The 12,786-nt window shown below is 38.8% G+C and overlaps 1 protein-coding gene across 2 annotated transcripts; it reads left to right on the forward strand.

Moving 5' to 3' along the window:
- Positions 1-1,627: 1,627 nt before the first annotated feature.
- Positions 1,628-12,155, forward strand: LOC121673395 (arginine and glutamate-rich protein 1). Of its 2 annotated transcripts, XM_042046684.1 has the most exons (4): positions 1,628-2,237; positions 6,235-6,460; positions 8,807-8,890; positions 10,138-12,155. In XM_042046684.1, exons 1-4 carry the CDS (start codon positions 1,882-1,884, stop codon positions 10,300-10,302), a joined length of 831 nt encoding a protein of 276 aa, XP_041902618.1. In that variant the 5' UTR covers positions 1,628-1,881; the 3' UTR covers positions 10,303-12,155. The 2 variants fall into 2 exon arrangements, 1 of the variants encoding a protein (XP_041902618.1); XR_006019198.1 differs by lacking the exon at positions 10,138-12,155 and having other exon boundaries at positions 6,235-8,379; positions 8,807-8,876.
- Positions 12,156-12,786: the final 631 nt, after the last annotated feature.

Raw genomic sequence — 12,786 nt, forward strand, 5'->3', positions numbered from 1 at the left:
TTTCAGGTCAAGTTTGGTACATCCGCTATGATATGTAGTACTAAAAAAATTATGATATATTTTTTATCCAGAACCTGATGCACAGTATGAATTTAAAGGCTCCAGTACACACTTGTAGCAAATTGCTTCAGGAAAGGTGCCAGCTAGAAACTTACCTACCCGGTGAGGGGCTAAAAGGTCTGATTATCAACTTTCTTAGTTACCTGTTGCATGAGCTTCCCCAGGGCTAGGGACAAACAAGTATGCCCAGGGCCTGTGGCACTGGAATTCCTGCCGTGCAGGTTTCACCATGTCCTTTACTCAGCTATTACTTGCACAATGACCTGTCAGAAAGATGCTTCCATTTTACTTATTTTTGGTACTAAATAGACTGAGTTTCAAAATAAGAAAGTCTTCCTTTGAGAAAAATAAGGCAAGTCAATCAAATTAGTTAGGAGAAAAGATCTTAACGTGAGAGTGGATTTTGTCCAATGGCTAAAGGAACCTTTTGCAAGCTTAGTATAAGTACTTAGAAAAAATGCAGACCTATTAAAAAAAAAAAAAAAAAAAAAAAAAAAAAAAAAAAAAAAAGCAAGCACACAAGTTCTGAAAGCTATCAAGGAGCTAAAATTTTGGCTCAAAGTAAAGAATGAGGTTAACTATCTATAGATTGCACCAGTTTACTAAAATAAAGAATAACGCCAGTTCCAAATTTTGTTATAGCAGAAATGGCTAACAATTACACGGCAGAACTGGAATAAAAACATCCTACACATGCCTATAGAACAACTGAGTTCATAGTCTCTGCCTGACCTGGACACCACTGAGTTCATACTCTTCTATGCCTACACACCTGTTGCTAACAATGGACAATAACATGTACAGGTAAATACATTTAAATACGACCAAGAGAGCCCTTCCCTATGCCACACTGGAGACAAACTAGAAGGAGACAGACCCCTAGGACCCTGGGCATCTCATCGGCCAGACCGACACAGCTGGATGGACGCTGAAATCAGGATTGACATTCCCTCAGCTGGGTCGACGGTGGAACCAAAACTGATGACCTCTTTTTCAGCTTTAATTCTTCTTTCCCTCATTAATTCCTCTCTTCCCTTTCACCCTGCCCTTTTATCCAAAACCCACTGCCATGGGACTAACATACTAATTTCTTTGCCAAGTGTGTGTAATTCACTGATAAAACCTTCTGGTTGTTTGCGACCCTCTGACTGTTGTCGTTCCTTTCTGCCAATGAGCATTTACGAATCTCAGGTGATTCGTTCCCTTTAAGGATGGGTCTTCACAGAGGTGCAAGAGGACTCAAAAACTAATTTTCACAATTTAGTGGGGCCTTTAAGCGTTTTTCGCAACTTCCGTAATCTGCACTGATAATTCCCTCTGTTTCCCGTATCAAAACAAAAGAAAAAGAAAATATTCAGTGCTTGATACAACTTTCAGTTAAAGGAAACCCAGCAATTCTCTCTCAGGCAACCCTTCGGCCGGAGCGCTCCTCATCATCGCTGCCGAGGGGCCCGCTCCAAGCGGCGCTTGCCATTGGCTGCCGAACATTGACGAGTGCTCTCGGGCTCCTCCGCCGCGGCGCCGGAGGCGGTGGGGAGGGGAGCGAACAGCTCGGGCGCGGCGCGGTGCATTGTGGGGCGGGAGAGGAGAGTCACTGCTTAGCCAGGGCCGCCATCTTGGCCGCGTCCGGACTCACTCCCGCTCCCGGGGCCTGTTCCTTCTCCTCGCAGCGCAAAGCGGTGGAAAGGGAGAGGACGAAGGGCCCGCCCGGGCGGTGCTGATGCGCGCAGAGCCTCCTCGCACCTCTCTCAGGCGCCGCTAGCAAAGGGGGCGGGGGTGGTCGAGCGGTCGCCGGCGCGGCCTCTCCTCTCCTCTGCCGGGATGGGTCGGTCCCGCAGCCGGAGCTCGTCCCGCTCCAAGCACACCAAGAGCTCCAAGCACAACAAGAAGAACCGGAGCCGATCGCGGTCCCGCTCCCGAGAAAAAGAGCGGGCACGGAAGCGCTCCAAGTCCCGGGAGAGCAAGCGGAACCGGCGCCGGGAGTCCCGCTCCCGCTCGCGCTCTAACACGGCCCCCTCCTCCCGGCGCGACCGGGACCGGGACCGCGACCGCGCCTCCTCCCCCCCCGACCGTATCGACATCTTCGGGCGCACGGTGAGCAAGCGCAGCAGCCTGGACGAGAAACAGAAGAGGGAGGAGGAGGAGAAAAAAGCGGAGTTCGAGCGGCAGCGGAAAATGTGAGCCCTGGGCCTGCGCTGGGGACGAGAGGGGTGGTGAGGGATGGGGGAGGAAGGGAGGTGCTCCGTGCCTTGATGCCTCTCTCTCCGCGCCTTCTTCCTGTGGGCTAGGGCCGCTTGCGGCTGGGTACAGGCGCTTAGGCCCTCTCTGAGGCCTAACCAATGCCTGTTTTCCCGCCATCCGCCCCTTTCTCAAAGCCCGGCTCCCTCAGGTGCGGTAGGAGCCGCCCACTCGGGGTGCGAGCCCCCCGCACGCCTCCTCCTCCCGGCCGGCTCTGCCCGCTTCCCATCCGCCGTCGCTGGTCTCTCCCTCCTGCGCTGCTCCTAAACTTCCCTCTGCGGCGGAGGCCTCGGCGCCCCTGAGGCTTTGTGCTGCACTTCCACACGCCCGCCCCTCCCCTCGGTGGCGTGGAGCTTGTTACGCGTCGAGCGGAGGCACCTAGAGTTGCTCGACTGAGGTTTTCAAGAAACACTGTGCAGCTGCTATATTAACACTGTGGGATTACTTTCTTGCCAAATAGGACGGTGAGATCCGGTGACTTGTTTCATTTGAAACCTTGCCCTTTTTTCAGTTTGTTATGGGGAGTGTGGTTATTTATTAAGTCTGTAGATATAAATATTACTTTAATAATGGCGGTGCATTAATATGTTTAGCAACGTATAAAGTTATAAAACAGACCTTTATGCAGCAGAGAGGAGAACGGTTTGAACAGTTGTGATCACTACCTTTGCTCATTGGACCACCTAATTCAGAAATAGCACTTGTTTGTACATGCGAAGCCAAGTAGTGCGTTAATTCTCAGGTGGAGCTTTACTTCAGCCATATTGTTCTCAGGAAATACTAGTTGTCATTGTCGGGCTTGGTGATCCCAAGTTGTCACTTTCATTTTTGCTTGAAGACAATCACCTTTGCTAATTTCAGGGTTTTGACAGTGATGTCATCAAAAACTTCCACAGTAACACAAACACGTGGAAATTGACACGTTTTGACATACTGATCCTCGGTTTGTGGTTTAGAATTTTATTCAGTACCTAAATTAAGAAAAATATTCTGTGCATATCTACAATGAAGAACTGGAATGTGCTTAAGAATTTGAGAATAGAATGAATAGTTTACTCTAGTACTTACAAGCTGTTTTAGTTCATATGTAAGTAAATTTTCTATGTAAGTTAGCTTTGAAATTTTACAGCTCATGAAGTGTGTATAGAAGGAGTTTGATATTTGAGCAATACTTGCTACAGAATAGTAGACACATTTGAGGAAGAATCAATATTGGAAACAATTGGGCATGGAATTTTGATACTCCTTCAATACACTTTAAATTTTAAAAAGAAAAAGCAATAAAACTTAGTAGAGTAGAAAAGTATGGTATTTTAGTAAGTTATCTGTGAATTGTGTTCTGTATGTTAGTATAGATTCATGTTAGATAATGAAAGAAGTACTTCCTTTCTGATTGAATAAATCAGTGAACAGTTCATAGATTGGAAGTGACTTTCTTCTTCTCATGTCTTGTTCAAATCTCAATACACAGCCTAACTTCAGCCCTTTCCTGTAATGCTCATTTTCTTGCCTTGCAAGTATGACTTTTTTCCCCTCAGAAACTTTGTGAAATATAAGTGGTTTCTTTTCTGCAGATTTCATACAATTAGTGTTTAAGAAGTAAATGGATCATACTAAAAATAGTTTTTACATTAGTGACTTATCTGTTGCTCTGGAATCATAACTCAGTAGGCCAGGATGATGAAATGATAAAATACTGTAAGTTCATGTGATCTAAAAAAAAAAAAAAAAAGTTGGTATACTGCAGAATAAATCACCGAGATTTATATCTGTGTTTATAATTTTATTTTCTTGATAAGGTCTAAGTCATCGTAATATTATCATTGCCTACAAGGCTAAAAATACATTTGATTGGTTTAATTAAATTTGAGTGGAATTTGTTGGAATGAGAAGAATGAAATGTGTGCAGGCACAGTGCTTAATTTGAGTACATCATCAGTTGCTGAGGATATTTGAAAATCTGTTTCAGACATGAGTGTCATGGTATTTTTGTAACGATGCACTATCTTTATTCAATTAGCTAACTTTTTTCCTAGATTTCCTGATGTTAAACATAAAGCTATGATACTTTAATAAAACACGAGAATATGGACTTTATGATGAATTGTTTCTTTAGAACAGACGCTAAAGTATGCTAAGCTGTATTGGTACAGGATGGTGAGACTGCTGCTGAATAAATACTTGTAAGAGGGAAAGAAAACCTTTTAAAATAAAATGATACCTAGTATATAAAGGATGTTTAAACATTTGGCTACAAAGGGTCATAGCTTGGCAGCGATAACACTTAAATGGGTTTCAGAATGGGTTTGATGGATTTTTCTGGGAGTGGTCCAGGTTTTTTGTTTGTCTTATGTTGTTTTGGGGTTTTTTTTCTGAAAAAAATCACCTCAAGATATTTTGTGTCCATTTTGAAAAAGTGACTGCTGGCCTAATGTGCCCCCAGCTAAGATTGCTGTCTTTGGAGGATCGTAAGACTAAAATTGATATTCTCTGGCCGAATGATTGAGTTGAGGGTTCCAAAACATTCTAGGAAGGAGATCCACTTAGTTCAGTATACTTTTGAAAAGATGACACGTGAACAGGGGAAATTGGGAGCCTTTCACCTTTTTATTTCCCATATGTATGTAGATGAGTGATCCATACTTCATCATCTCCTTATTGCATATTTGCAAATTGTACCTTAGGTCATCTAAAAGTTGGTAAATTATGTAACGTTTTTTTTTAATTAGTTACTTTTCACATAAGATTAGGAAGGATCTTCCAAATGACACAGGAAAATGCAAACGTTCTGAAAATGGCAGAATATTAAGATATTACAACAGTAGTTGGTATTCTGAATCCTGGATTTGTGTTGCTGACAGGCCAGAAGATAAGTTTCATAAGATTGTTCGGTACTTCATGGAATATTTAAAATGAAAGTTCAGTGTCAAGTTTAAAACCAAGAGTCTTCTCCCCAAAGCTCATAATAATTCCAAGTAAATAGTACTACATGAAAAACAGAATATTCTCTGTTGGTCATCCTTGAATATCTTAATTGCGATGTTGCACCAGTGATTACTACCTGGGTTGTTTTTCTGTATTTGGTAATTAACCTGCAAATTTACCTAGTATATTTGTATACTTTTTAATGAAAAATTAAAGTAGTGATCAGGCTAAATGATGATGCTGCTGCTAAATTAAAATAAAGACAATACATTTAAAAATATTTCCAAAATTCAGAACATGGAAAGCAGCAGTTTGCAAGGATTTATTTAGTGCTTGGTACTGTTGATAATTTATTTTGTATTGTTATGGTAGAAACACGAGTGCTGCATTAAAAAAGTTAAGAGCTGAAGTACTTGAAATTTGTTAGGGTAAATGACTGGATAACCAGCTTACAGATACAACACCTAGAATTCTAGCTAAAATATTGAAATCACAAATTTTATTGCTTCTGTCTTCTATTTTAAGATACTGGAAATTAGTTTGGTGCCTCTAAGGTGATGGCCTTATGACAAGATTTTACAGGATATTATTACTATATGTGAAAAATTGAGACCATTTAAACTCCTGAAGGGTGAATAATGGTCAAAGTTGGGTGGAGTTTGGATTTTTTTGAGGAGGGTGGCATGGTGTTGTGGTTGTTGGTTTAGGTTGGGGTTTTTTCTCTTTTTTCCCCCTAATTGTAATCAAGAAGTAGGATAAGTTGTCTTCAATTTAGTCTGTTAGTATATAGAAAGATGTTAAATATGGTGTGGTCTGAATGGATTTCCTGTGATAGGAACATTGATGGCCTGAATATTCACTTTCTTTAGATGTAGGGCAAAATATTCTTTAAATATATCATCTATGTGTAGAAGTTATTCAGTAGCATGGCTGATGCTGTGTGTTGAAGGAGTTTGTTTCAGTGCAAACATTATTGATTAAAAATGTAATTCTCATGTTTGCATTTTGCAGTCGTCAACAAGAAATTGAAGAGAAACTCATAGAGGAAGAAACTGCTCGAAGAGTGGAAGAACTTGTAGCTAAGCGCGTAGAAGAAGAGTTGGAGAAAAGAAAGGATGAGATTGAGCGAGAGGTTCTCCGCAGGGTGGAGGAGGCTAAGCGCATCATGGAAAAACAGTTGCTCGAAGAACTCGAGCGACAGCGACAAGCTGAACTTGCAGCACAAAAAGCCAGAGAGGTAACGCTCGGTCGTTTGGAAAGTAGAGACAGTCCATGGCAAAACTTTCAGTGTCGGTTTGTGCCTCCTGTTCGGTTCAGAAAGAGATGGAATACAGCAAATCTAATTCCCTTCTCATACAAACTTGAATTGCTGCGAAACTTAATTTCTAGCCTATTCAGAGGAGCTCACTGATATTTAAACAGTTACTCTCCTAAAACCTGAACAAGGATACTTGATTGTTAAAGGAACTGACCTACATATTTCAGAATTGTTTGAAACTTTTGCCATGGCTGCAGGATTTATCAGCAGTCCTTTCATTTTGGGGAAGGGTATTGAAAAATCTGTAATTATATATCCTTCATTTGTTTCATTTTGTTTACCTAGACTGTAAGAGGCTTTTGCCTTCAGTCAGGCAAAAAGCAGGGTCCAGCAGTGAGCTGCAGTACCTGTCTTTAACAAATAGGTTTCTTATTCTTCATTTAAAATGAACATTTTCCTTGAGCTTACATTGGACTAATTCTGGGACTTCAAGCATAAGCCAATCCATGTCTTCACGAAGGATCTCTGTCCAAATCATTATATCCATTTTTAATAACTACTAACAACTCCTTTTTTTCTCCCTAGAAGTTATAAAAGAGCAGGTTGCCCTTGTCTGAAGTCAAGCTGAACGTGTGACTTGGGTTTTTGGGGCTTTTTTTGTTGTTTTGTTTTGGTTTTTAATCAGCAGCTGGAGCAGAAGCTGAAAATGTCTTTCTGTGAGACAGTAATTTGCTACTAAAGGCTTTGATGCCTGCCTGCACCAATCATTCCAGGATCTAGAAATTTCAAGACAAACTTCAAACTGTAGAGGAAATTTGTGCTAAATAGTCTTAAGTGTCAAATGCTTTTTTCACTCTGTACGTCCTACACAGTTTATTTTAAATTAATATTTTGATTGGCTTACGAAAGGAGAGACAGTAGCAATGCAGCTTTCCCCTTCGTACTAGATGTGACTTGTCAGTCACGTAGTATCAAATTACATGGAAACAAATGGAATGCTAAGTTACAATAAATATTGAAACCAATAAATTATACTTTTTTTTTCAAATTCAGACTTTAATATCAAAGAGTTTAAGTTGATTTACATGTCCATAGTCAGCAAATTCATAATATTTAGAGGTTTTCATTTGAACAGATGGATGACTTGATTTTTTTTAAGAAAGTATTTTTGGTATCATCATTGTCATGTGGACAAGTCCCACCAGTTCCTTGTAATGCAGAATAAACCTCCATGCCTGGAGTGAAGTGTGCTAGCTAGTAGCTGGTTACTAGTCATAGTAAGAAGTTTTCATATGCTTGCTTTGTTCGTATTAACTTTTTTTTCTTACACAGACACAAACCTCTGGCTAACTTTAAATCCTCCAAATATAAAAATAATTTGGATATATATTATGTGAACTGAAACACTTCAAAATTTTTCACGCAGTCTTCATATTTGAGTTGCATAACAGAGTTCCATAAAATTCACCAAGAAAACAACAATTAAAAGGCTTTATTTCCTGATCTTGCCTTCCCTGGACTCCTGAATTCCAAGTTCATACTGCAGACAGTTTCAGCTGTCTTAAAATTGTCAAAATACTGACTGAATGTTAAGTCCATTCTCCCCATGAAAGAAGCCCATAGCTCCATGAAGTATGGATTACCATTTGTATTTTTCACTAACAGTAAATGTATTTTTCTTATTAATTGTTTGCCTTAGGAATGATTTACATATTTTTGTTCCTTCTTACCATAAACATCTGCATTCCTCAGCTCAGCCTTCCTTGTATGTTGTTTCTTTATAAATGGTTGAGCTGCTGATGCAGGTATTGCCAAGCTAACAGTACAAATCATTTTAAAGAGGAAGCTGGCGCGTATGGCAGCCGAGGAGCACACTCTGCAGGACACTGGACAAGACAGTAAATATTCAACTTTTAATGCTGATTAAAGGAGTATAGGTAAAGAATACGTAGGTATACTTAATTGGTGAGACAAACTATTCACTTTATTTATATTTTCTATATTACTTTTTAATTTGGTAAATACTATCCAGTTTTTGTAGTTGTCCTTGTTGATTTGTGTGATATTAAAATTCTAGTAATAAATTGTCAGGATTCTGTGATTAGGGAGGGTTTAGTTGGTTGCTGTTTGGACTGGGCGGGATGATTTAAATTGAGTACTAGAAACCAGTTTTAGTGGCTGCACAGTTTACCGTTGTGAGGCAAAATAGGTGGCTGTAAAGCTGCCACTTTAAGTCAGTTCACAAGAGAATTCTGAGAAAGATTAGTGAACATGCAGAAATGAGTATTTTACTTTACTAACATCTTGCCCTGTCCTCCCCTTTAGGAAGAAGAGCGTGCAAAGCGTGAGGAACTAGAGCGAATACTAGAAGAGAATAACCGAAAAATTGCAGAAGCGCAAGCTAAACTGGTATGTGAAGGTGTTTTTAACTGTTCTGTAGGGAAATACGGGTGTCTCTGCCTGATTTGCGACACTTAAACAAATCAACCCTTTCTAGAGTTTAACTTGCATATTGCTGGTTCCATCAGTAACGCTGCTTTCCTTCCCCTGAGCATAAAAGACCAGATCCTTAGCAGTAACACTAGGTCGGTAAAACAGTTTGGATGCAGTTAATTTAGAAGGGAAATGTCTGCCTTCAGAATTTAAAAAGTACGTTTTAGCTATATCTCATGGGGAATGTTGAAGTAAGTTTGCAAATGTGTTCAGCTTTGTGTGACTAATTCTGTTTTGTTGAGCAGGACAAGTACAAACTAGATTTGATTCTAGTATAATGTTGATGTAGAAGTGCTGAAAGGGACTTTCAGCATAAGCTTAAGATGTGTAAGTTAGGAAAGTCTAACTTTTGTTGGTCTTCAAGCCCATTTAATCAGATGCTTGCCACATGAAAACATTCAATATGAATTAGCTGATTCTAATCAATTGATGATAAGACAAACTAAGCTGCTTCTAAATTCTGATTGAACTCTGTCAGTTTCAATTGCCCAAGTAGTTGCACATCTTTCATATAAAAATGAGGCTTCTTAAATCTTTTTGCTTGAACTACATCTGTTTTAGATCTTTCTGTTTTACCCTCTTCTCAACCTCTTATGGTGGAAACAGGACAAATGGAAAATTTAAAGTATTGACTGATGTAATGAACTATAAGCACCTTTAGAAGACCACTGAGAGAGCTGTAAGAATTATAGGTCAATGTAAGGATCGACAAGTTGCAAATCAAGTGAAGATGGTTTTGGATTAGGAGGGGTTTTTAGATGGGTTTTGGAGCAGGGAGACCTCAGCCTGAAGGTATGTTACTTCATTATGTGTGTATGTTACTTCAGCTTACACGTGGCAAGTGTTGGGACACTTTCTGTATGTATCTAATGTCTTCCTTAATTAAAATATGTTATGTGCAAAGCAACGCTGAAAAACATGGCATGTAAGCACTCCAGATTTCGATACATTAGCTGTAGAAAGTTCTCAGTGTTTCTTCTAAACTTAATTCAAATAACCATTTTATAAATAGTTTCACTGAAACCAACTATGGCACCTAGCTCAGGCAGAACTGCTTACATACTTATGCAGGATTGGACCTGTTTGGAAGCTAATATGGACTTGTAAATTGCTTTTATGACTGCAAAATATGCTGGCCTAAATTTTACCATTTTCCTATATAGGCTGAAGAACAATTGAAAATTGTTGAAGAACAAAGAAAGATTCATGAGGAGAGGATGAAACTAGAACAAGAGAGACAGCGTCAGCAAAAGGAAGAGCAAAAAATTATCCTGGGCAAAGGAAAGTCTAGGCCAAAACTGTCCTTCTCCCTAAAAAGCCAGGATTAAATTTCAACTCTGAACTCTTAAAAGAAAAAAAGAAACAAACAAAAAACAACAAAAAAAGGAAAACAAACAAAAACTTTGTATGGTAGCTTCATGTTGAAGTGTTTTTTGGTTTTTTTTCTTTCTCTCAAATTTTTTTTGTCTTTTTTGAAAGTTGGAAAGTTAGCTTGTTCTAATAGGGGCTGTGCTCTGCAATTCTTTTTTTTTTAAACTTCCATTAAGTTAAACCCTTACCAGATCATCGTTGACTTTTAGAGGGTAATCTGTTTTCATCAATTTTGTTTCTGTATTGGTGGTCTGAAGCAACTCATGTCACTTAATGAACTGTGGATGATCTGATAAGGTTTTACTGACCTACTCATCAGAGTTTGACTCTGATAATTGACAGAACTTTATACTGGGTATTGCTGACTTTTAATGTTTTTATTTTAAAGTCAGTAAATACATGAGTAAATTGCCATAGTATTACTGGACCTCTGTGGTTTATTGTTAAATCAGTGTCCTATGATACTGTCCCATTGTTGCGCTTGATGTTCCTGATACAGGTAAGGAAATAGTTTGTCATTTCTGCTATGAATACATAGAGAGTTCAGTATTGTCTCTGTTAGATTTGTTTTTATTACATTGACAGCATTCAACCAGCGTTCCCCATTGTGTAAATAAACCAATTTGCCGAATAAAGTGAAAGTCTTAAATTCGTATGTTTAAGTAAATTTTTTTAGTACACTTCTATAAACGGCTATAAGAGTGAAAATTCACATTATTAAATTCAAGACTATAGTGATATTTTTTTAAATTTTGCTTTAAACTATTGTGGCTTCTACTTATAATGCAAAATTACACACAGTAAAAAATCCCTGCAGTTGTGAATGTTATTGATGGCTGCTGCTGTTTTTATGAATGTTGGTTTTTATTCTGACAGAGACTTATTTCAGCTGTAGTATCATGTTTAAACGGCTGTTTGGCTTACTGCACCCAAACCAATACTTCCGATATCTAAACCCCTTCAGTTCACTTCATAATATAATATATTGTATAAGTTAAGGTCATTACCATATAATGAATCTGATGGATCCTAAAGGATTTAAAAATGGAAGTTTTTTCTCCCAAAGGACTGGACTGGCTAGTATATTTGAACTGAAAAACAGAAAGTGAGATTCTGTCTAAATATATTGTTTTAGCCAGAAAGCAACTGTTATACAGATCTTGAATATTATCCATTTATATATACAGGTTTTATTTTGAAAAATGAAACTACAGATTGAAAACTATATATATAAAGTTCCCCTTTTTGTATGTAATTCCTCTACCAAAACCTAGATTACTATAGCTTGTCCAGTTCTAAAACTTTCTTTTTCCTGTCAGCGTGCAACATCTGTAGTAACCATAAAATGAAAGTTACCAGTAGTTGCCTGAGCATCTGAATGCCACTGGACAAAGTTGGAAATAATTCCTGATATTTCCAATGGGTCTGTTTCTGTAGATTTAGCAAATTAAATGTGAGATCAAGTTGAATGTGCCACTGAAAGCAGTATTCAACATGCTTTGTATGAAACCGGGGCTTGGGGGCAGACTTATGTGTATCACTTTGTCCAGTATGTCAAGAAAATGTGAAGACGGTAAAATACCTACACTATTACTGTACTTAAATTTGTCTATATATTGTATTACAAAAGAAGGTTGAAGGTTGCTTAATGCATAAAAACAAAAGCTGAAGCCAAATAAATCATGTACATGACCTGTTGGCAGGAGCAGGCTGTATTTAAAGATCAACTGATACCTGTATTTCTAAAACAGAAAACATCCCCTGTTCCCTTATGAGAAACAAGCTATTAAAAGTCAATACTCAAAACAGACCTATGCAGTTTTGTTTCCTGTTCTAAAAGCAAGAAGCCAAGTAATCATACATGCAGCTGTGGTATCAAGCATTTTGTTCTGCATCACATAATTTGCTGCTAAATAGCAGCATTTGTTTTCTGCATTTAATATTGTGTAGGCTTAGATGTTACCAGGTTATTTTCAGTCCCACCTCTAGGACTATCTTGTGGACAAAATGCCCATTCCTAATGAGATTGCCCCTTCTGCCATTCCACATTTCACTACTTGTTTCTCCTTCCAGTGCCCTTTTAAAAAAAAAAAAAAAAAAGGGAAAGCAGCTAGGTCTTTGGTTTGGTCTGGTTTCATTTCCTCTGTTGCGTAGAAGTTCAGTTGGTGGAATATGCTGTCTCTTTGCTGTCCTAAGGCATTCTCTAAGTTTTAGATCTTTGCAGACCTGGTGTTGGTGAATGTTATGTTTGCATTGTTGGGTTTTCTTTTTAAAATTATTGTAGGACTTCAGAGATACTGTTGATTTCTAGGAAAATAGTGCACACAGTTTGGGAAGGGGGCAAGTTGGCATTTGATGGTAAGAACTTGGGATATTCTTATATTCCCATAGGACTTCATATCCATTTAATGCAAAGTATGTAGGAACATAGGCTGACATTT

This window comes from Corvus kubaryi, unplaced genomic scaffold, assembly GCF_017639235.1.
Source record: "Corvus kubaryi isolate FWS band 111438036 unplaced genomic scaffold, C.kubaryi_AGA036_p1.0 65380, whole genome shotgun sequence".
Classification (NCBI taxonomy): domain Eukaryota; kingdom Metazoa; phylum Chordata; class Aves; order Passeriformes; family Corvidae; genus Corvus; species Corvus kubaryi.

What these genes read in the sequence shown, in the direction of transcription:
- LOC121673395 (XM_042046684.1), top strand. Translation starts at nt 1,882, where the DNA reads ATGGGTCGGTCCCGCAGCCGGAGCTCGTCCCGCTCCAAGCACACCAAG. An exon ending in CAGCACAAAAAGCCAGAGAG is followed by an intron (nt 6,461 to 8,806) that starts GTAACGCTCGGT and finishes CCTCCCCTTTAG; the next exon opens with GAAGAAGAGCGTGCAAAGCG. An exon ending in CAGAAGCGCAAGCTAAACTG is followed by an intron (nt 8,891 to 10,137) that starts GTATGTGAAGGT and finishes TTTCCTATATAG; the next exon opens with GCTGAAGAACAATTGAAAAT.